General features: G+C 41.3%; 1 protein-coding gene across 1 annotated transcript in view; it reads left to right on the top strand.

The window, feature by feature from the left end:
- insra (insulin receptor a) overlaps positions 1–19,103 on the top strand; it is a 52,188-nt gene extending 33,085 nt beyond the window's left edge. The window contains exons 4-21 of the mRNA XM_041950027.1: positions 902–1,041; positions 1,241–1,385; positions 1,752–1,966; positions 3,193–3,319; positions 3,702–3,955; positions 6,774–6,941; positions 8,238–8,436; positions 9,377–9,663; positions 10,368–10,507; positions 11,151–11,310; positions 11,888–11,987; positions 12,086–12,153; positions 13,116–13,345; positions 13,670–13,780; positions 14,900–15,059; positions 15,697–15,826; positions 16,384–16,518; positions 17,561–19,103. Coding sequence (XP_041805961.1) covers positions 902–1,041; positions 1,241–1,385; positions 1,752–1,966; positions 3,193–3,319; positions 3,702–3,955; positions 6,774–6,941; positions 8,238–8,436; positions 9,377–9,663; positions 10,368–10,507; positions 11,151–11,310; positions 11,888–11,987; positions 12,086–12,153; positions 13,116–13,345; positions 13,670–13,780; positions 14,900–15,059; positions 15,697–15,826; positions 16,384–16,518; positions 17,561–17,918 — 3,127 coding nt within the window. The 3' untranslated portion in view covers positions 17,919–19,103. The remainder of the gene's footprint in view (positions 1–901; positions 1,042–1,240; positions 1,386–1,751; positions 1,967–3,192; positions 3,320–3,701; positions 3,956–6,773; positions 6,942–8,237; positions 8,437–9,376; positions 9,664–10,367; positions 10,508–11,150; positions 11,311–11,887; positions 11,988–12,085; positions 12,154–13,115; positions 13,346–13,669; positions 13,781–14,899; positions 15,060–15,696; positions 15,827–16,383; positions 16,519–17,560) is intronic.
- The last annotated feature ends 1,997 nt before the right edge of the window (positions 19,104–21,100 follow it).

Raw genomic sequence — 21,100 nt, 5'->3', positions numbered from 1 at the left:
TCTGTTATGAGAAGGGACTTGTTATGAAAACATTATGTAAGCTAGGTTGTAAAAGTCGGTTGTTAAGGTGAAGAGTAGTGGTCAGTTCATTTTCAGTTCATTCAAACCAAAAGATGAGTCAAAGCTTCATTTTCAGACCTTTTGTTAGTAATACAATGCAGATAGGAACTTTTTTGAAGCCACTTTAATCAATATTTTTACCTTACAGTGAAAATAAGAGACTTACCGCTCCACTCGCCTCAGCTCACCTAGTTCTCCTCAGTTCTACAGGGCATTTTAATGTCTGTTAGCTCACTGTTTAGTTGTCTGGCGACCAAATTGATTGTTTTTAATTCAATCTCATCAGCGTATGCGGCTGCAGCAGGCAGCTCTTTGCACCTGGAAAGACAACAGACTGTGAGCTAGCTGCTCAGCACCACACAGCAGACAGATAGCATTAGCGTTGAGCTGGTGAACACACAGTCGCGGAGCATTTAGCAAGTATAGAGCCAGATGTTTCCCTGAGAAGATGGTGGAGGGCGAAGAAAAGAGTGAATATGGGACTTAAATTCAAGAGTGGACACAACATGACTCAAAATGAGTATTAATGTTGCTCGGTAACTTTTGGTTTCATAAAAAAGCAACTGTTTGCTAACTTGTTTGCCATATCAACTTAAAATGTGTAGATTTGTCCGTGTCACTTTTACAATTTGTTTCCGCTGCCCCCCCCCCCCCAAAAGAAAATTAATTTCAGGTTTAATGTTGTAGTATTTCTGTGTTGAGTTGAAATGTAAGATAGGTGAAAAATGACAGTAATGTACTTGAAAATACCATACATTAGTAATGTCACCATGCTTTGTTATTGTGCACACGTTCTTCTGAAATATTTTTCTAATCATTTTTTTTTCCCTTTGTGCTATAGGCTCAACTGCACTCCCTGTGCAGGACTTTGTCCCAAGGTATGTATGGGTCTGAAAACCGTGGACTCTGTCACGGCCGCCCAGGCTTTGAGAGGCTGCACTGTTCTCAACGGGAGCCTGGTCATCAACCTCCGTGGAGGAAGTGAGTAACTGTGGTCTGTGTGGTTGAAACAACAACAAGAGAAATTACATAAAGATTGAATTTTAACACATTGAATCACAGTTTGTTTAAATTTAGCCTTCAAGAAAATAAAGGTTTGCAAAGTACAAAAAAGTTTTGTACTTAGCATAATGTAGAAGCAGAAGTCACTTGAAGGCTTGTGTCTTTTGGTTTTCTGCAGACAACATAGCAGCTGAACTGGAGGCCAGCCTCGGCCAGCTGGAGGAGATCACTGGCTACCTGACAGTGCGACGTTCCTACGCCCTCGTATCCCTCTCGTTTTTCCGCAAACTTCGTGTTATTCGTGGGGAGGAACAGGAAATCGGGTGAGACTCCTTCTTCTGAGCCCATCTTATCCTCGCCATGTCAGAGCCTCCTCCTGTAATTATGAGTTAAAAGCGGAAGGACTGACCTTTTCAAAATGTCTCTCTGTGGTAACTGTTTTTGGTTAGACTTTCCCAAATCATATATGAGGCTTCATTCAGACGAGGTGGAAGAGGCTTGTAGCACAATGAGCTACACTTACAGTGGAAATGTCAAAGGATGATGATGATGATGCAAATTGTAGGCTAACCATGCGGAAATACTTTTCTACTCATGTTCTTCAAGAAGCTCTGTGATGATATCCCCAGCTAAATGGCATTGTGTACCATGAAAAATATGTTTATGCGATCTTGTGTGTTCTTTTCCAGGAATTACTCATTCTATGCCCTGGACAACCAGAACCTGCGGCAGCTGTGGGATTGGTCCAAACACAAGCTGACCATCCTGCAGGGGCGCATGTTTTTCCACTACAACTCCAAACTCTGCATGGCTGAGATCCGCAAGATGGAGGAGGTGACGGGGACCAAAGAGCGGCAAGTCAAGAACGACATCGCCTCCAAGACCAACGGAGACCAGGCCTCATGTAAGAACCTCGGCTCCGAAGACGTGACAGTTGTTGCAGGAGTTACTATGGCAACAGAAGACACAGAGTCAGTGCAGATGCAAACGCAGTCGTTGTTATGATGGTCATTTCCTGTTCCCCTCTGTTTGCAAATGCCTTCCTGCAGACCTTTACTGACACAGTCAAAATAGGAACAACCAACAGAGCAAAGCACCAATAGCTGTTAAACATGATAACACAGTAATATAGGTGTTGTTCCATTTTTGTCCTTTATTGATATGTTTTCTTCTTAACTTGACATAAAAAACAGGCATGAAAGAGAGAAAAATGCAGGGTCTGTCAGGTAGGGTTCCTGTTCTATTGCTGCAGATCTTGAGTCTCCCGAGTGGATCCGAGCAGAGTCCTTGTCAGCTCTGATTATGTCCCAGTTGTCATGGGAGAAAGTGTGTTTTTGAGGCAAAATGTGTGAAGTTGAGGGAAAATGACATATAAATCGACTCTTTTCAACCATGGATGCTCATTTATTGATGGCTGCTGCCAGTGTTGTTCTGTCTCTGTTAGGATTGACCGCATTTTGGATTGGTTCTAATCCTGGGGTCTATTTCTGAACTTGTTCGCTATGTTTAAAAAACAAAAAATCCATGTTGGGTTGTTGTAGTTTTTCCTCTGGTTCTTTTTGCATTGTGAAGATCTGTACTACAAAGGCCCCAGGCCAGATTTTAAGGTCAGGACATTGCAGCTTTGTGGTTTATGGTGCCTGAGCGAATCCAGTCACTGAGGTTTCTGTCATGTTGAAGGTGTCATAGAAGGTCCAAAAACTGGAGTGGCCCTGTACTTAAGGGTTCAGATGCAGACCATGAACCACAACTTCCCTGTTCAAGTCCAGGAGGGGTCCTTTTTGCATCTCTTTCTAAAAATACATAAAAAAAAAAAAAAAAGAAACTCCTAAAACACACAGACAAAAGTGAAATATGAATATGAAATTGTGCCCCAGAGGTTTGTGGTGTTGGGGGAGTGCCGTTGTCTCAGTTTTGTCTGAGGGGGGGGGGGGGGCTGTTCTTATCTATTTTTAATATGCTTTAAATGATTGAGTGGGTGAAGGTGGGCGGCTGCTTCAGGACATTGGGATATTTTCAAACTAAATCAACAAAGGCAGATGTTTCTTCGCTAATGTCTCCATATTTCTAAATTTACTTTGAACCTTTTCTGCTGTTCATTGCTTTTAATTGATGAATGTCTTTTCTCAGGTGAGAACCATGTGTTGAAGTTTACACAGATTCGAACAATGAGCGATAAAATAATGGTCAAGTGGGAACCCTTCTGGCCTCCAGACTTCAGAGATCTGCTGGGCTTCATGGTGCTCTACAAAGAAGCGTAAGTTCATCTTCAGTCAGCCACAGTCACAGCGAGACCTGTATCTCTCAGACAAGTATTGTTTTTAGCTGCTTAAGTATACAAAAGAAAAGAAAAACTACCATGCATCAGTCGTTCCAACCAGGGCACATCTTCAGCGATGTTGCTGATGTTTTTGAAAAAATGTCAGCCCTGATCTCCTGGATTATACTTCCCATGAACAAGCATCATTTTGAGGATCTCTCTGGCCTCAGTGATATTATTCAAGGTTCTTTTCCTAAATAAATACAATAACATAAAACATCAAACTGAAACTCTAACTTTTCTCACAGAAATACAGTTTAATAAATAATATAAAATATCTTTTTCTTCCATGTCCTGTTATTGTTTTTCCCCACAATAGACCTTTTCAGAACGTAACAGAGTTTGATGGACAAGACGCCTGCGGCTCCAACAGTTGGGTGATAGCTGACGTGGACCCTCCACGTCGAGCCACGGAGGGGGACAAAGAGCAGTTTGAACCAGGTCATCTCATCCTGCCTCTGAAGCCCTGGACGCAGTACGCCATCATGGTGAAGACCCAGCTCTCAGCCTCTGATGAGCACCAGGTCCACGGAGCCAAGAGCGAGATCATCTATGTTCGCACCAACGCCACCAGTAAGACCCATGCAGAACTCAACAGCCTGTAGCTCAATGTGTAGCCGTTTCCACTGTACTCCCACCATTTGGGGGTGAGTTTCTTAACCTAAATTTCAGCATTTCTCAGGAGGTGGAACTAAATCCAAATTCCAAGTACTCTCAGGGGCATTAAATGGAATTAATGAATGGCAGCTAAAAGGCTAAGCACTGCATGGAGGTGTGTTTCAGTATACAGGCAATAGTATGATTCAAAATATCTGATGACTAAGTTTGTCCTGAGGTTTTGCCATTTTTAAATAAAAAATGTTCTGGTTTGTAAAACATAGTGGAAACACAAGGTAGAACCTCAAACTAAACTGGGTCAGTTAGTTCCCGTAGTGGGAAAGGCCTGTTTTCCTCTCCTGTACTAGAGTTCAACTATTTTTAGGGTCGTCTTGAATCCACATTTCTTGTGGTGTTACTATCATTGACTGGTGGATTTAGCCTTGTGTGTGTCAGTTTGGCTGCTGCCAAAATGTCCTTGGCACAAGAACAGGGAAGAGGAAGACAGATGGGATGATTCGCCTGGGGGGCCTGCGACCGACAGGGCGCCGCCGCGTGCAAGGTGTATGCATCAGTCGGCCATGCAGCAATCATAAATCTCTTCCCCAGCACTTAATTGTACTTTGCCACCCGCGGTGTGTGTCATGTGCAGTTTGAGTTCGTCGTTGCCATGATGTCCTGTCTAACTGGCTTCCTTTAGCACAATGTGTGTTTCCTTCCTGATAAACCGCATCAAACATGACATCCCTCGCTCACACGAAACTGGCTTCCAGCAGAAAGGCATCATTCAGTCAGCCAGGGTTGTTTTCTATCCGTCTGGCAACCGCTCCGGGTTCCTGGTCTGTGTCATCTCTAACCAGCATACCTCGTCAGAGGGCAAAGCTGTCATTACAGATGAGCTGCTGCTGATGAAACTTAGTCTGACAATGCGGTCGGACCAGTGTGTTGCACCGTCATGAAACAGGGACAACATAATCACACTGCGACAACGAAGCTCTGGTGTCTGTGTCTCTTTAGGGTTCAGTCTGACTTCCCCACACGCCACTCCTTCCTCACATCTATCCCACACACATACACACACACACACACACACACACACACAGAGATCGTCTTATGAAGTATTAATGTTAACACATAAACCTTTGTTCAGTTACATTTGTCATTGTTTTTTGATTTTGAAAATCTGCTTAAAAAAAAAAAAATCACCAGACAATCAGATATACGGTGATGCACAGAGATCAGTGGTCTCGCCACATGTAGCTGGTAACCTCTTTTTGTAGTTGCAGCAAAGAAGACACACTTGTTATCAGCTGGCTGCAGTTGATGCAAAGCAAAGATCACACAACACATTTAGATGTACGGTAGGATGAAGAAAGAACAATCTGTTCTGAAACAATGATTATGTCGCTGCCAAAGACATTTTAGCTGCATTTAATTCTCCCCAACAACAAGCACTTGTGGCTGGTGCCAAAGTCCCCGTCCTGCTTTTGCAAATCACACACTGACTCACGTTTATTATTCCTCTTGCATTAGTGCTGTTAATCTGTTTTCACTAAGTCGGATCGAATTAAGAATAGAAAAATGTGCGTCACATTGCAGTTTGTTTTGCAATTTGAAAGCACATGCCGTGTCTTCGATGAATTGATACTGAAATTTCACTGGTGCATCACATACCCCAAAGGTTATGTATCATGTGAAGTTTGTCAACACAAACCGATTAGTGTGATTACCATGTTTATTACTTTAAAATAAAACTACAAATTAGTTGGAGAGATTTTTGGTAAGTATATATCTAAGCTAAAACTACATCGATAAAAAAACAAAATTGAGGCACTTTCCTCAATTGATCAATCTTTAAAATAAAGGTTAAAAAAGGCAGCTTGTAGCTACAATTTTCTATGAGAATGTAAAACTTATTATGAAAACAAGTTGATGAATTAATGTAAATAGTTAGAAATTTTGAAATATACAAAATACCACACCTGGCAAAACATTGAAAACTAGAAGTGAAACTGAACATCTAAACCACAGATAGAACACTTGAAAAGAACTAAGCCAAAGTTACCAAAGTTACACTGGAAACTGTGATGTACGCCAGTGTAGAGTCGAGAAGCATCAGTCATCAAAACATATAATCAGCATAAAAAATGGTAATAAAATATCTGCCAAAATGTGCAAATTACAACAAAGACAAACGATCTTTCGTGTACTGCCCAGAGTTTAGCAAGTAGCATTAAAGTGTTTTGCTTATTTGGTGTTCATCAACTTGCAAAATCTGGACATCTGAATGTAAATGGGAATATCAAACACTCATTGTAATTTTAACATTACATGTGGCTCTGATATAAGCAAACCACACACATCAATTTGTGTCATAAACCAAAACCAAAACTGCCCAGAGCAGGCAGCTGTTGGTCACATGTCAACTCCCTACAAGTAAGCCTGTTTCATGAGTTCTGTAACATGAATGCAAATCAGATTGAAACCGCACTTCACCTCTGGCATCTTCGTCAAATCCCAGTGATTCAGACTAATAGTTGTTTTCTCTGGTAAAATCAGAATCAGAATCTCTTTGACGCTGCAGAAACACAGGCTGGAGACTCACTAAACAGTATCATGGTCTGTAGAATTACTTACATTAATTTGAATTGATTAACTGCGCAGCTCAGTGTTCATTATTTGATATAAATGAGGTGGATGAGCAAATATAAGTATGCCTTAAGAGGTCCTACCAAACATTGACCTTTCCTACGTATTAAACCTCCTCTTCTGTTTGTCTGTGATGTCTCCCCAGAACCCTCAGTCCCGCTGGACCCCATTTCCTCATCCAACTCTTCCTCACAGATCATCCTCAAGTGGAAACCTCCCAATGACCCCAACGGCAACATAACTCACTACCTGGTCTTCTGCCAGCGCCAGCCTGAAGCCAGCGAGCTCTACAAGTTTGACTACTGTCAGAAGGGTGAGCCACATTGTTTGTGGTCGTCCTGTTGTAGTGTCTGCTTTTGTGTTGGTGGCTTTGTGTGTCTGACTGTCTGAGAGCGAAAGAAAGAGAGCGAATGAATGTCTTTTGCCACTTTTATATTAGTAGAATAGCTCCTCACTCAAAGGCTCTTGACTACTTCGAGTCTGCTACCAGGACTCTCTGTGATCTGATTCTCCTTGATGGGTAGATTTTATTTAGATAATCCAAGTATACGTCAACCCACATTATATACAAATCAACACAATCCCAATCTTAACAATGACCTCCACCTCAAACCTACAAAACAAGAACAAAAAAAGCAGCAAACACAAACGATCTCAACCTTCTTGTCTTGATTTTGTTAGTTTACTCCATGTACATGAAATAATAATAATAATAATAATAAAGTCTGATATAACTCAACTTTTCTAGGACCAGAAAAAAACGCTCATTGTTAACTTGATGACATCTTTCTCATTTTACAAAAAGGTTTCATAAGCTGCAGAATCACTGGCAGAATTCACTCAACCCACACAGTTGCATATCATTTTTTCATGAAACGAAAACATTCAAATCACTAAGTTAAAAAACTCCACATAACGGCAGCAATATGTCTAAGGCACAGTGTTCATGGAGTTTCTGCAGGATGAGATTTTGGACAGAAAAGTGCAACAGAAAGGCAATTTGTGGAATCATTTTATCTTTGAGTGCATTTTAAGCACAGTGACCCCCTTCTGAATTGAACCGTTGCCCCTTAGAGGGAAAATGCTACTCTAGATCCAGTGAGCAAGAAAATCGGTTGCGGTGAAGGTGAGTCTTGTATTTGGGTGGTATTATGTATCTTAAACTATGTGAAACCTGACACTTGGACAGTCATGATCTTCTTCCCACTTCAGCTCGGGTTCAGGCAAAGTTCAAAAATTTATCTCGTTTGAATTATTCCTGTCACAGCCCGACCTACGTCAATGCCCTGCCATCACTGCCCTTCCATGTTAGCATACAACCAAGCCCAAACTTTTCCTCTTTTGAACTCCCATAACTCCCACACATCAGAGATGGGAGTCTGCGGGGAGGTCGTGTCACTGGAAATTTATCTCCACTACAGAGGGTGAGGACCTGGGGATGACAATGACAGACATGCCCCTCAGGCATGTGTGTGGGAGGATGTGTGCGTCGATACTTGTGCTTCAGACTGTGTTATGTGTCTGTGTTTGTTGCACCTGTCATCCCACCCTGTCTGATTTTGTTTTTTTTTCTCTCTCTCTCTCTCTTTCTCATACTCCATTTCACCAGGGATGAAGCTTCCGTCACGAGTGCCCACTCAGGTGGACAGTGACGAGGAGCAGAAGTGGAACCAGACGGAAGAGCAGGGCCAGGGGACACGATGCTGTGCCTGCCCAAAAACCGACAAGGAGCTCAAGAAGGAGAAAGAGGACTCAGAGTACCGCAAAACCTTTGAGAATTACCTCCACAATGAAGTGTTTGAGATCAAGTAAGACAACTGACAACATAGTTGTCTTTTTATGAATTAAATGTAAGAAACTGGCCTGTTTGTCAGCTTTATTGTCCACAAATGTTAAGGTTTGAGTCATGTTGGACTAAATCAGAAAGGCTTTTCTTTTCTTTGTCTTCATGTTGTCAAACTCAATCCAGTTCAACATTGTCTAGCCTCCCACACAACAAAACAAAGTCCTCATGCACCATCTTGTGTTTGGTATTTGGATCATGCAAAGCAACCTCATTAAAAGAGCAGCATTAGTGTAAGACTGAATTAAATGGTCCTAATACATTCTGCCCAATTACGTTTTATTTAAACGTTACCCGAGTATCAGGGATTCAGCTTAAACTTGCTTTTAGGACCATCCACCTTTCTGTACCATGGTCAACAGTAAAATACAAACAAAATTCAGAATGGACTCTGTATAATCTGGTTACACGATAAGAGAAGTTGTTTATTTACCTGAACAGCCACACTGGACGGCAGAGTGAAAAGCCGGCCGTCATAGAGAGGTGAGAGATGCAATATCATTCAAACATGTGGGTAATAGACCATCTCTCCTGGTAAACATTCATGATCTTACACTCATTCTACACTAAAAGTTACAGAAATAGTTGTGTAGCAAATGAAAGAAAAAGAGAGAGAAGTTCAAGCTCTGGCTCCTTTCTCATGCTGCACAGCTGGCCAATCATGTCGTAAAATGGGTGTGAATGTTGCATAGTTGAATTCTTAAAGTTACAGAAATTGTCAGACACAGGAGGGGGTTTCTGAAGCTTTTCCACCACACGACAAGCAGTTCTGACGGAGTATACGAGCAATCTTTTTCATTTCTTCTAAATTTTCCTTTTACCCTCTGAAAGTCTAATGCTGTTTTTCAAATTTGACGTCTTTTTGCAACATGTAAATCACTTTAAACTTGCCCATCTCTGCCTAGACGCTCGAGACAGCGTCGGTCTGTGATGGGTGTCGCCAACCGAACGCACCCCTTCCTCACCACCGCCCCAAGCCCGCCGCAGGGCACAGACGTCCCAGAGGACGAGGACGAGGAAACCTTTGAAAGCACAAAGACTGTGGTCACCGTCCACGCCAAGGAGTCCACTGTCGTCTCCAACCTGCGCCACTTCACCAGTTACCAGATTGAGATCCACGCCTGCAACCACCCGACCGACCCGGCCCGCTGCAGCATGGCAGCGTATGTCAGCGCCCGCACAATGCCTGAAGGTGAGGAGGCACTGAGAGTTCGTCCTTTGTTAAAGTTACTAAAGAGGGGAAGAGCTGGGTCTGTTTAATAAAATCTCATCAACTCCAAGAGTGTAGTAGCTGCCTCACTGGGTGATTTTCTTCCTTCCTCTTTCCTTGTCAAAACCCGGCACCTATATTACCCACAATGCAACTCAGCCACTTTTCAAAGTTCGGTAGGAGATTTAGGCGTGTTGCTCGTAGCATTAATGTAGCCTGGAGCAGAGATGAAAAGTGAGCTACAGAGATCTGCTAAGCGCATTTCTTCCTAACTCCACACTCGCAGATTTTTTTCACTTTCAGTCTTCAGCCCTAATTGTAATCATTCGTGTAATCGTACCCAGTGACAGCCCCCAAGACCTGTAAACAGACTTTGATGTTTAAAATCAGTGGAGATCCCCTTTAACTGCTTTATGCTTTAAATTGATCCCTCATTGTGGTCCTTACTGTAAACATCCTTTTTCAATGAGAATTAAGTCGAATTATGGAGTTAATGAGACATTTTCATGGGACTTTTAGTAATAATGTCTGTGCTTTTTTGGCACACTTACATTTGTTTGACAGATGACAGTGTAAGAACTGAAAGAACACCCCAGCACCTCAGCTTATATTTTAATGCAGTTTTAATAGAAATGAGTTTTAATAGAAATATCTTTCATGAAACCATGTGATTTTGCTTTCCACAGACAAAGCTGATGACATCGGGGGTCCCATCAGTTCCGAAGTGACAGAGAATACAGTGCACATCACATGGCAGGAGCCAGTAGCCCCTAATGGTATGATCATCCTGTATGAGGTCAACTACAAGAGACTGGGAGACACAGAGGTGAAGAAACACAACACATTCACACATCTGCACACACATCTGTCAGGCCTTTATGGCTTTAGAGTTTGCAGTGATTTGAGTTGTTGGGTCACCGAGTGCATGAGTTCACTGCTGAGTTCACCACAACATGTAAACACATACCCTCATTGTTACTCAGAAGGCACTTTTTCTATTCCCCTTTCTCATTAAGCATAATGGCTCAGGCTACTAATAAATGAATGCTAATGGCAAGCTAACTGAGAATCAAATTGAATTTGTCCATCTTAAAACTAGCCATGCAGCACCAACAAATAAGGGAGGCAATACTCATTACTTCACTCATATTTTGAAATTTGGCCTTGTGGTCTCGCTACTGTAATTTGGTTGATTAGCTTAATGGAGAAGTTACTTTAGCATCACGCCATGTTTTAGTTGCTATGGAGACTGATCTACAAAACATCTGGCTGTTATTCCCTCAGATGTTTCCACATTGGAAACATAAAAGACATGAAACACTTTTAACAAGGGAGAGGAAACAGTGTATCCTATACAATGAGTCAAAACACTATTTTAAACTTGGAAATTATGAAGCATCTGTTTGCCATATGACGCTGTTTTTTCATTTGTTGTCCATAGCCTGAACCTCAATGTTGTTTCTCTGCAGGAGCTGCACTATTGTGTGTCAAGGAACATGTACAAGGTGACCCGTGGCTGCAAGCTGAAAGTGATGCATCCTGGGAACTACACAGTGAGGATCCGGGCCACCTCGCTGGCTGGGAACGGATCCTGGACCGAGCCCACGTACTTCTACGTCCAGGATGCAAGTAAGTCTCCATCTGCCACAAAGGCAAACCAAGGCTCTGTCCCAAATCCTTACAACATACAAATTCTGTGCAGTATGTACTACACACTATCATCAAAGTGTACTGAGCCGCTGCAGATTAAGCTTCACAGAGACACATTAAAATGTTTTTCCAAAGAGTTAACACTTAATTTTAGCTTTTTCTGCACACAATGTATTTAAATTTTCCCAGCACTGAGCAGCTCCTCCATTTCCTTTGTGCATCGCACATTTGGGAGAACAGTTTCCATTAGCAGCACACTCAAATATCGATAGTTTTTAGTTTGCATGCTGCCTGGTACACTTTATTTTGTCACTTTCCTCGTGTTTAGACAGTAAATACTCAAAACCTGCATAGAATCAGTAGTGTGAATTTGGGACTTCGTGTTTGTTTAGTCTGAAAGCATTATCACAAGATCAAACGATGCTACGTGATGCGGATCATGTTCACAGAGCAGCATATTGGTCCTAGCTGCAGTTGAATGAGTGGCTTTCATAAGAGCTTGTTTTTGTGCTTCACCTGAAATGTGACTCACTGTCCGGGCGGATGTGTTGAACAGGTGACCCGCTCTACATCGTAAAGATCATCATCGGACCAGTCATCTGCTTTGTCCTGCTGCTGTTTGTGACCGTGACAGGATTCTTCATATTCAAGAAGAAGTACGCAATTACCACATCCTGTTCGGTCACTCATGCTCTTTACATTTCCTAATTTTTTTTAGTATTCTTATAAAATGTTTTTCTCATTATCTTCACAGTCAAACTCAAGGGCCCAGTGGTCCCATCTATGCCTCTTCAAACCCAGAGTATCTCAGTGCTAATGATGGTGAGCAAACTGTTTAAGCCATTTGATCAATGATACAGAAGCTGTTTTTTCACTTTAAACTGGATTTGTAGTTTTGATTTTAGGGATTGTGGCACATTACTTCAAAATCCAGCTACATATCTGCGGCCAAATTCACAAAACATACTAAAGCTAAAAGTCACTCCTAACTGGCAGCATTTGGTAAATAAGACTTGTGTCAGTCCAGACTTTAGTTTTTGGTTTTAAAGTATTCACAAAGCATGTTAACTCTAACAGTACTGTAGGTCCTAAGTCTGAGAGTAGTGAGAGGCAGTTAAGAGGACTTCTAAATCACTAAAAGCAACTTTCAGTCACTTATGTGCTGCAGGTGAGTTTTTAATCCATATTTTCATGGTGCTCATTTAATAAGGATTCAATCAGCTCAAAAACAAAACAGTCCAGTAACACCGGAGATGACGGTTTGTGCAACTCTGTGTTACTTGGTGACCAGCTACAGTTTGCAGTGCTGATGATCTAAGCCTCGACCATCTCGCAGAATTATTCATCAAACCAAAAATGCACTCTTCAGACCCCGGTCTGTTTGACAGCTCATTAAGTGGGCATTAAACAGTCACCCACTGCAGTAAACACACAACTAAAGGTAACAGTGTAATGTTTCATGTATGAAATCTGTGACACAGTTTAATCCACTTTGCTGAACTCAGTGCTTGCTCATTCAATTGGTTCAAATGCTCCACAGCAAAGAAACTTGGCCAAAATCTCTTGAAGCTGCACTAACCTGTTTCTTTTTGAATTTAACATTTCATTCACATAAAATACCATCATCTCGGGAAGATGGTAGAGCATAATTGAGAAATACTCCTCATGTTCTGCATAATCAGAATATTCAGTTTCTTGTTGTAGCTAACCTGCTTCCTGTGTGCACGTGAACTCAGTCATACAGTATACAGCCGCATGTGTAACATGTTCCTGTGTGCCGGCAGTGTATGAGGAGGATGAGTGGGAGGTGGCTCGAGACAAGATCAACATTTTGAGGGAACTGGGTCAGGGCTCCTTCGGCATGGTCTACGAGGGCATCGCCAAGGACATCATCAAAGGCGAGGGGGACACACGTGTGGCGGTGAAGACGGTGAACGAGTCGGCCAGCCTCCGAGAGAGAATCGAGTTCCTAAACGAGGCCTCGGTCATGAAGGCCTTCAGCTGCCATCATGTGGTAAAGAAAAGGCCACATCTTTTTAAAGAGAACCTCGTTCATAAATATACTGTTGTGTCGTTTGGTTACTGACAACGTGTAAATGTGCAAGGAAGGGTGTGACTCAGCGCACCCCACTAATATACTTTAACTGTCAATAATTAGACACATTACTGATCTAGAATAGTAGGTACTAAATGTCCCATCATGTGCAAATACCAGACCGCTCCTACATTTAGCTGCGTGAAGGGCAGCTGTGTCACCCGCTGTTACCAGACCAGTTGTCATAATGTGATTAAATCAGACTGTATAGAAATGAAACCGCCCCTTGTTCTCGTCCCCCAGGTGCGTCTGCTGGGCGTCGTGTCTAAAGGCCAGCCCACCCTGGTGGTGATGGAGCTGATGACCCACGGAGACCTGAAGAGCTTTCTGCGCTCTCTGCGACCTGACGCCGAGGTAACGAGAGTGCAACACTGACCCTTGAATCATGAGCCAAGTATGAAGTGTCTGAATTACGCTCATATTTGTTTTAGGTTGGATTGAACTTTTAGTTTACTTGCGACAGTATACATGCAGAAATACTTCTGTCATGAACTTCTTCTTTTCACTTCTGCATTTCAAGTAGATAAATGGTACAGTTGTCCTTTGCGGCATTTTTCTTATCAGTACGCAAATTTCTCATGGTTTCTTTTTATCTCTGTGTGGGAAATGTCATTTTACAACATAGGGCATAACAGACAGGACGAGTCAACTATCAGTGGCTTATACATATATACTGTTTTACTATAATCATTTTTACTTATCCTGTGATCCTGTACCGCTCTTTTCTGAAAATTAGAATCTTCTTTCTCTATAGATCTATATGAGAACACTTTACTTAACTCTACATGTAAAAGCACAATGGTTCCTCAACTTCTTGCAGCACTGAAGACTCAGACACAGACTGCACAAATACAGAGCAATTTAAATCCATCAGTGTTTAAATTAACCAGCAGTTAGCACAATAAGTAAATTGACTTTTCTAACACATCTTGCTCCATCTGCTGTTTTCTTGCCAGCCAGATTGTTGAAACCAAATTACCAAATGTAATGTAATTAAACAAGGGGCTGTGTGGCCTAATATGGATCTATTTGTGTGGTGTCATCACAGTAACTAAAACTGCTATACCTTTTCAGTTACCATTGCTCAGTGTTAAATCCCACATTGAATTTACTTTTGATGTGTGTACAGATGACTTGTGTGTCATCCTCTGAAGTGTGTAAACATACAGATGGCACTTGGATTGGGATAAGCGGATGGCTGTTGACGGAGGACTTCAGCAAGTCAGCTGAAAAAACGGCAGTAGCCTCAAACAGGCTTGTTAGGAGATGAACACCAGGCCTCCAGCCTGACTGAGAAAACTTGCTACTCAGCTGTTCAAGAGAAGTGTGATGATAGATAGTGGGATCTAAGAAGTTTTCAAGTATCAAAACTTGGAATCAAAATCGCTAAAAAAATCATGAGTGTGGAGAAAAAATGTGTGAATCTTTGTTTGCAGATCAGAAATGTAAAAAAATCTTCCTTGTGTCCCTCAGAACAACCCCGGGCGTCCACCGCCCACTCTGAAGGAGATGATCCAAATGGCCGCTGAGATCGCAGACGGCATGGCATACCTTAACGCCAAGAAGTTTGTCCACAGAGACCTGGCAGCCAGAAACTGCATGGTAGCTCACGATCTCACCGTCAAAATAGGAGGTAAGTTGTAGCACAGGGTGGAGGCCTGTGTGTACTTGTCTGTTGTTTGTGCTTTTGTTTAGAATTACTCTAAAAGTTCTAAATAAAGAACATATGAATAAAAACATGTCGATGTGCAAAATTGGACATTTTCTGACTTTGACTGACCCCAGTGGTAGTAAAAACATGCTGCTACTTGCGTCAATGTCACAGTAGATTGTACCTGAAATTAGTTTACCAATATAAGAGCCATTATTAAGATTATGTGTGAGAAACCCCTCACACCACACCATTGTATGTGCAGATAGTCTGTTCAGACCAGCCTCAACTTGGGAACACCCCTGCAATTGTCAGGAATCAGACCCAGAATCTGCCCAGTTATCCTCTTTTGTGGGGCCGGCATTACCTCAACAACACCATTCAAGTCAAATTAGATGTATTTATTCAGCATCTTGAAAATAAAACACTTTCTTGTAGAGTGCTTCACAAGGTTAAAACGATATTCCAACAGATTATAACCTGAATAAACAAAGAGACATACCTGAAAAACAGATGACATATTAGAATTCATTACTTCCCTTAAACATTCAACAGTTTGTATCAAATGACATCAGTGTATGTTTGACTGCAACTAATGAAAACCATGTTTTCTTCCCAGACTTCGGTATGACCAGAGACATTTACGAGACCGACTACTACAGGAAGGGAGGGAAGGGCCTGCTGCCTGTCAGGTGGATGGCTCCTGAGTCCCTGAAGGACGGAGTCTTCACCGCACACTCAGACTGCTGGTCAGTGACACCTCTCGTTTTTGGTTTGTGTGTAGGTGTAGGTGCTGTATTTAGCATAATATGGTGTCGAGTGACACTTGGTGTCAAGCCGTATCTTAAAGAGGAGAAAAATTAGCAGCTCTAAAATGACAGGGTAAGAAATAAGGGTTCGTGGAGGGCATTTTTTATCGTACAGCATATTCAGAGATTCTGCAAGAAAAAAATAAAGCAGCTTGCTTTTGAAAAAATTTTTACCTTACAAAACCATTATTTCAGTTGTGTTGCTCTGTTTTTTAAATGTTTTTTCTTTGTTCCAAAAGCTAATAATTTCCTGTTGAATTCATTTTTAGAGACTAGAATAACCAACAGTAAACACATCACAATTATTAAAATGTGAATCCTTGTGTGTAGCTAACCTGTTTTCATTCGATGTTGTTTACAAGCCTGCGCCTCTGCCCTCAGTCTACCTGTTCACTGCTTGGAGTGTTTACAGACAGATTTACTCTGCCAGGTGTCTAATTGGCCTGTCTCATTCTCCCCGTGTTGCTGTTGTTGTCTCTCACCCGCCTGTTTGCCAGGTCGTTTGGGGTCGTGCTGTGGGAGATCAGCACGCTGGCCGAGCAGCCGTACCAGGGCCTGTCCAATGAGCAGGTCCTCAAGTTTGTCATGGACGGAGGCTACCTGGACCGGCCGGACAACTGCGCTGACAGACTGTGAGTACAAGAGTAGGGCCAAGGTTAAATATGGACTGAGAAGAACAAGAGTTGTATTGTAATGGTTTACTTATTTCACACTGCCTGACACAAGTCAGTTTATTTTTCACATAGCTCACAATCACAGATTTTCCTCCTCTTACAATCTGCATTAGAGCTGCAACAACAATCAATATATCAATTACTTATTTGACAAATAGTCAGTTAGCAACTATTTACTGCTTCTCTCTGTTTTATATCATGTTATACAACATATATTCTAATATCTCATCATTGTAAACTGAAATCTTTGCGTCTTGGACTGCTGGTGAGATACATCAGATATTTGAAGACCTCATCTCCGACTTGGGAAAAGAAGACACTTTTCACAGTTTTGGACATTTTATAGGCCAGATGATTAATTGATTTATTGAAAAAATAACTGGCAGATTAATAAATCGTGACAATAATAGTTAGTTGCAGAAACAAACAGGCAAAAGAAAAGAAACCTTAGGAAGAGCAACAGAGGAGAGATTCCTCCTGAGTACTGACAGATGTGCGATAGAGGCTGAACATGCAGATTAGAATGTAGTAACAATAATTAAATGACAATATGTACAAACAGATATAATATTAAGTGTATTGTAGAGTAAGGCTGGTGATGTTCTATATTTTTCCTATAAAAAACATGCTACAGATTTATTTTTTTATAAAAGCAAAGTAGTTTTCTAAAACTGCAAATGTTACTTAAACCTGCTTTTGGGCAGATTAATGTTGATTAAGACACATTTTATAGTCTAGTAAATATTTAGAGCAGAAGGACAGTGAATGTGGCTTTGGCTCAAAATAAACTACAATTCCCACGTTCATTGTAGTGAAGGAACATCCACAACTCAGTGTGGCTCAGTGATGTGTTTTTAGTAGCTCTTGGACAACAGTGGAGCTCTATGGGGAATAAGAAACATCAGTACTTTGCGAGAGAAAGAAATAACTTTGGTGATCAAACTAAACTTCAGACAGCATCATTTAACCATGATCTCACTCTCCCTCTGTCCTCACCCAGACACAACCTCATGCAGATGTGTTGGCAGTACAACCCCAAGATGCGCCCCACCTTCCAGGAGATCATCGAGATGCTGCGCGAGGACCTGCATCCGACCTTCCAAGAGGTCTCCTTCTTCTACAGTGAGGAGAACAAGCCGCCGGAGAGCGAAGACTTTGACCTGGACATGGAAAACATGGAGAGCATCCCGCTGGACCCGTCGTCCTACTCCCAGAGGGAACAGTGTTTGGACAGGGACGAGGCCTCCTCCATGGGCCTGAGGGGCAGTTACGAGGAGCACCACATCCCATTCACACACATGAACGGGGGAAAGACCAATGGACGAATACTGGCCCTACCGCGGTCCAGCCCCTCCTAACATACTGTACACAACCCCCGCAAACATGACGATGCTATAGATTTAAATATATTTTTGTTTTTTGTTGTCATTTTATACAGATCACACTTTTAGCACTCTCTCTTCAGAAGCCCATCAGCGCATATCTCAGGACCTTATTTTTCTCCTCAGATGCCACAAACACACACTACAGCAAGTCCACATATGGATGCCAGAAGACACTTTTTGTATTTAAGGATGAATCTCCCACGTCTCTCTTGTTCATGATTGTAGTTTATATACTGTATATATATTGTCAAGCTTGTGCTAGACTGGGTGGATAATGGATTCAACTGTGAAACAAACTCTTGACAAACAAGAAGGCTGCTAAACCCACTGCCCCTTCCCGAGTCCAGACTGTGTCCCTCTCCCCTCATACAACAAAAAGGGTTCATCCCCAGATTGCTAAGATTTGAAAAAAGTGCCCTTCTATTTTGTCTGTGGCCTACGTCAGTTGTCATGGAACTGTGTCTGAATCTTTGTACGCAAGTGGATGACGAACTGAAAATGAAAGACTTGGGGAACTCTCTGTTGGACGGTCAAAGACGGCCCATCCTCGAACAAACTCTTATCCACTGGAGAAGCTGGTTGAAGTGGCTTACCTCCTCACACTCTGCAGTATTCCAAAATGGCACACAGGATGAACACAGGACTTTTTGTCAGGTTATATTTTTTAAATTTATTTACGTGTCTTTCTTTACTTTTCCGTTTTTTTTTTCTCCCCCTTTTTGAGTTTTCACATTTACAGCTGAAGGATATTTAAACCATTTTCAAAAACATGTTGGTGAACGAGTTCCTCAGATTGACCAATAGCTGCTTCTTTGGTATATTTTAGTGGGTATAGAAGATGAAAAATATATAAATATATATATAAATATATTATTGATGTTTTTGTACATAGTTGATATGTTGTCATTCTTGAGGTATTTTCTGGTCATAGAAAATGTTTTTACATGTTAGTCTCTTATGTTTATTTTTTCTAATCCAGAAAATTATACTAATTAGCTTTTTGGACTCATGATCAACCCACAGCACTTGGTCTTTTTGCTACGCGATGCCCCGGAAAAAGAGTGTTTGGCGTCTTCATCTTAAAATGTCTGCCCATCATATCAAGATCAAATAAAATAGTGCTGTAAATAATGCAGCAAGGTGCATTCATGAAGAGGCTCTGGCAGTGCTTCAGTTATTTTCCATTCTCTGAATTCATGTGTTTTTCCAGTCGGTGTTGTTTCTTCAGTGGATACTGAGATTTGTCATGTGTATATAAAGAGAAGTTGTGGTTTTAACTCAGCGAGTAGAGCATGGAAACGTTGGAGTTTATTTCCAACAGAGCCTTGTACACAAATTCAACTCAATTTACAGACATTCAGATATTAATATCTGTAGAAAATCTTTTAATAATATATTGGTAGATATTCCTTTTTTTACACAACCACTTAAACCACGTGATCAAATGTTTTCCCAGTTTTGATAAGGATATGTAGTTATGCAACATTTCTCATACAGATATCTAACAGATGAAGACATTAAAGGTCGAATGAGTAGGATTTGTCAGTTGCAGTTTATAAACACAACATTGTGTACCGCTCCTCCATTTTCATAACTTCCCCTTGGATGGCACCTGGTCCCTATGAGTCCTGCCCTCAGACCCAGTGTGCTGTCATTGGCTGGGGGCTGCACACCCACTGCCCAAAGGTTGACGCCCAGAAATGTCCTGAACACAGCAAAAAAAGAAAATACAGGCAGAGGACAGGGTCTCTGCAGACAGATTAAGAGGAATTATTTTTGTATGAGTCTATACATTGTGAAAATCCTACTCATTCTGCCTTTAAATTCTGAATCAATTTTACCAAAATTGCATTAATTATAGATATGACAGAGATCTAGAAGTGAAAACACCTACACCAACCCTAAAGAAAGAAAAATACAAGTCTATATAAATTAAAATGCAGGCTATAAAATGTTCATGCACAGCAATTTATGTCTGTATGTATGCTGATATGTAAATCACAGTATTGACTTATCACATATCTCAGGTATTTATCAAATTGCATATTTTAAATGTTGCCATAATGAGGGCATCATCTGTGAGTGGGTACAATGCTGGATGGCTGTGCCACAGTTCAGGCCTCAGTGTTCAAGATCCCAACTAAACTCCTGAAGTGTTTTCTAGTGCAATGATGCCACCTGCTGGACAATAATGGCATAGAAACTACCATCTGTGTGAGACCTACAAAGCCAAGCTTTACATTTTTGACACTTATTAATAATATTGTGCACTTATGTCTGCACAATATTAAAAATGCATACATTTTAGTGACAAAGCCTGGTGTGAAACAGAAAATTAGCTTTGAAGATAACACTGTCAGTGTAAAGGCAGTGAAGTCAAGGTCATAATGTATTCTAACTCGTACATAACTGTGACCCTCTTCCATAAAGCTGCAGGGGCTTGCAAATGGTATTAAATGGTAGGTTCACATTTTAATATAGTAATCATGATCATGTGTACACTAAAAGCTTTATCTACAGCTGTAATTATTCCTCCTGCCCCTTACTAACGTGACTGTAAGTGATGGGGACAGGTTTTTTTTAACTCAGACTTCTGCAGCGTCAAATAATCTTTGGGTAAACTTAAAAATGCACTTTTGTGAAAGAAGACTGCTTTTTGTTCCACCGTCTTTTACTGCACATTAGAGTCCCGTAAGGAGGTGTTCTTTTTGGAATGGGTATGGACGGGTTTAATGTCTGGGCAACTAGGATGATACAAACTCTGATGATACAAGACTTCTCCAGCAGATAGAGTCACCCAGTTGTTGTAGAATTAAGGATGCATTTCCATTTTCTGAGCACGTTAGGGACTTCTCGTGCACATTGGCTTAAATGAGGTGGAAGGTAGTGTTTAGTTAGTATAGTGACTTTCTCTTCCTGTTGACTGACCACCTTTGCTTTCAATGTTGTTGGCAAACCTGCTGAAGATGCTTCCCGTCTCAGTCTGGTTATCAAAATACACCCTGAAACAGAGCAATCAAAATGAAAAAGGTAAACGTCATTATTGCATTACAGTGATTAATTATTTTCACACAGGACTATATCTGGTAAGAGTAGCTATACCAAAAACACAACCATAAGATAAGTCAGTTTGGCCAAAAAATTCTGGGTGACAG

Source organism: Chelmon rostratus, chromosome 12, assembly GCF_017976325.1.
Source record: "Chelmon rostratus isolate fCheRos1 chromosome 12, fCheRos1.pri, whole genome shotgun sequence".
Lineage (NCBI taxonomy): Eukaryota > Metazoa > Chordata > Actinopteri > Chaetodontiformes > Chaetodontidae > Chelmon > Chelmon rostratus.
The sequence above is the reverse complement of the archived record's forward strand: the minus strand, read 5'-3'. Positions and strand labels throughout refer to the sequence as shown.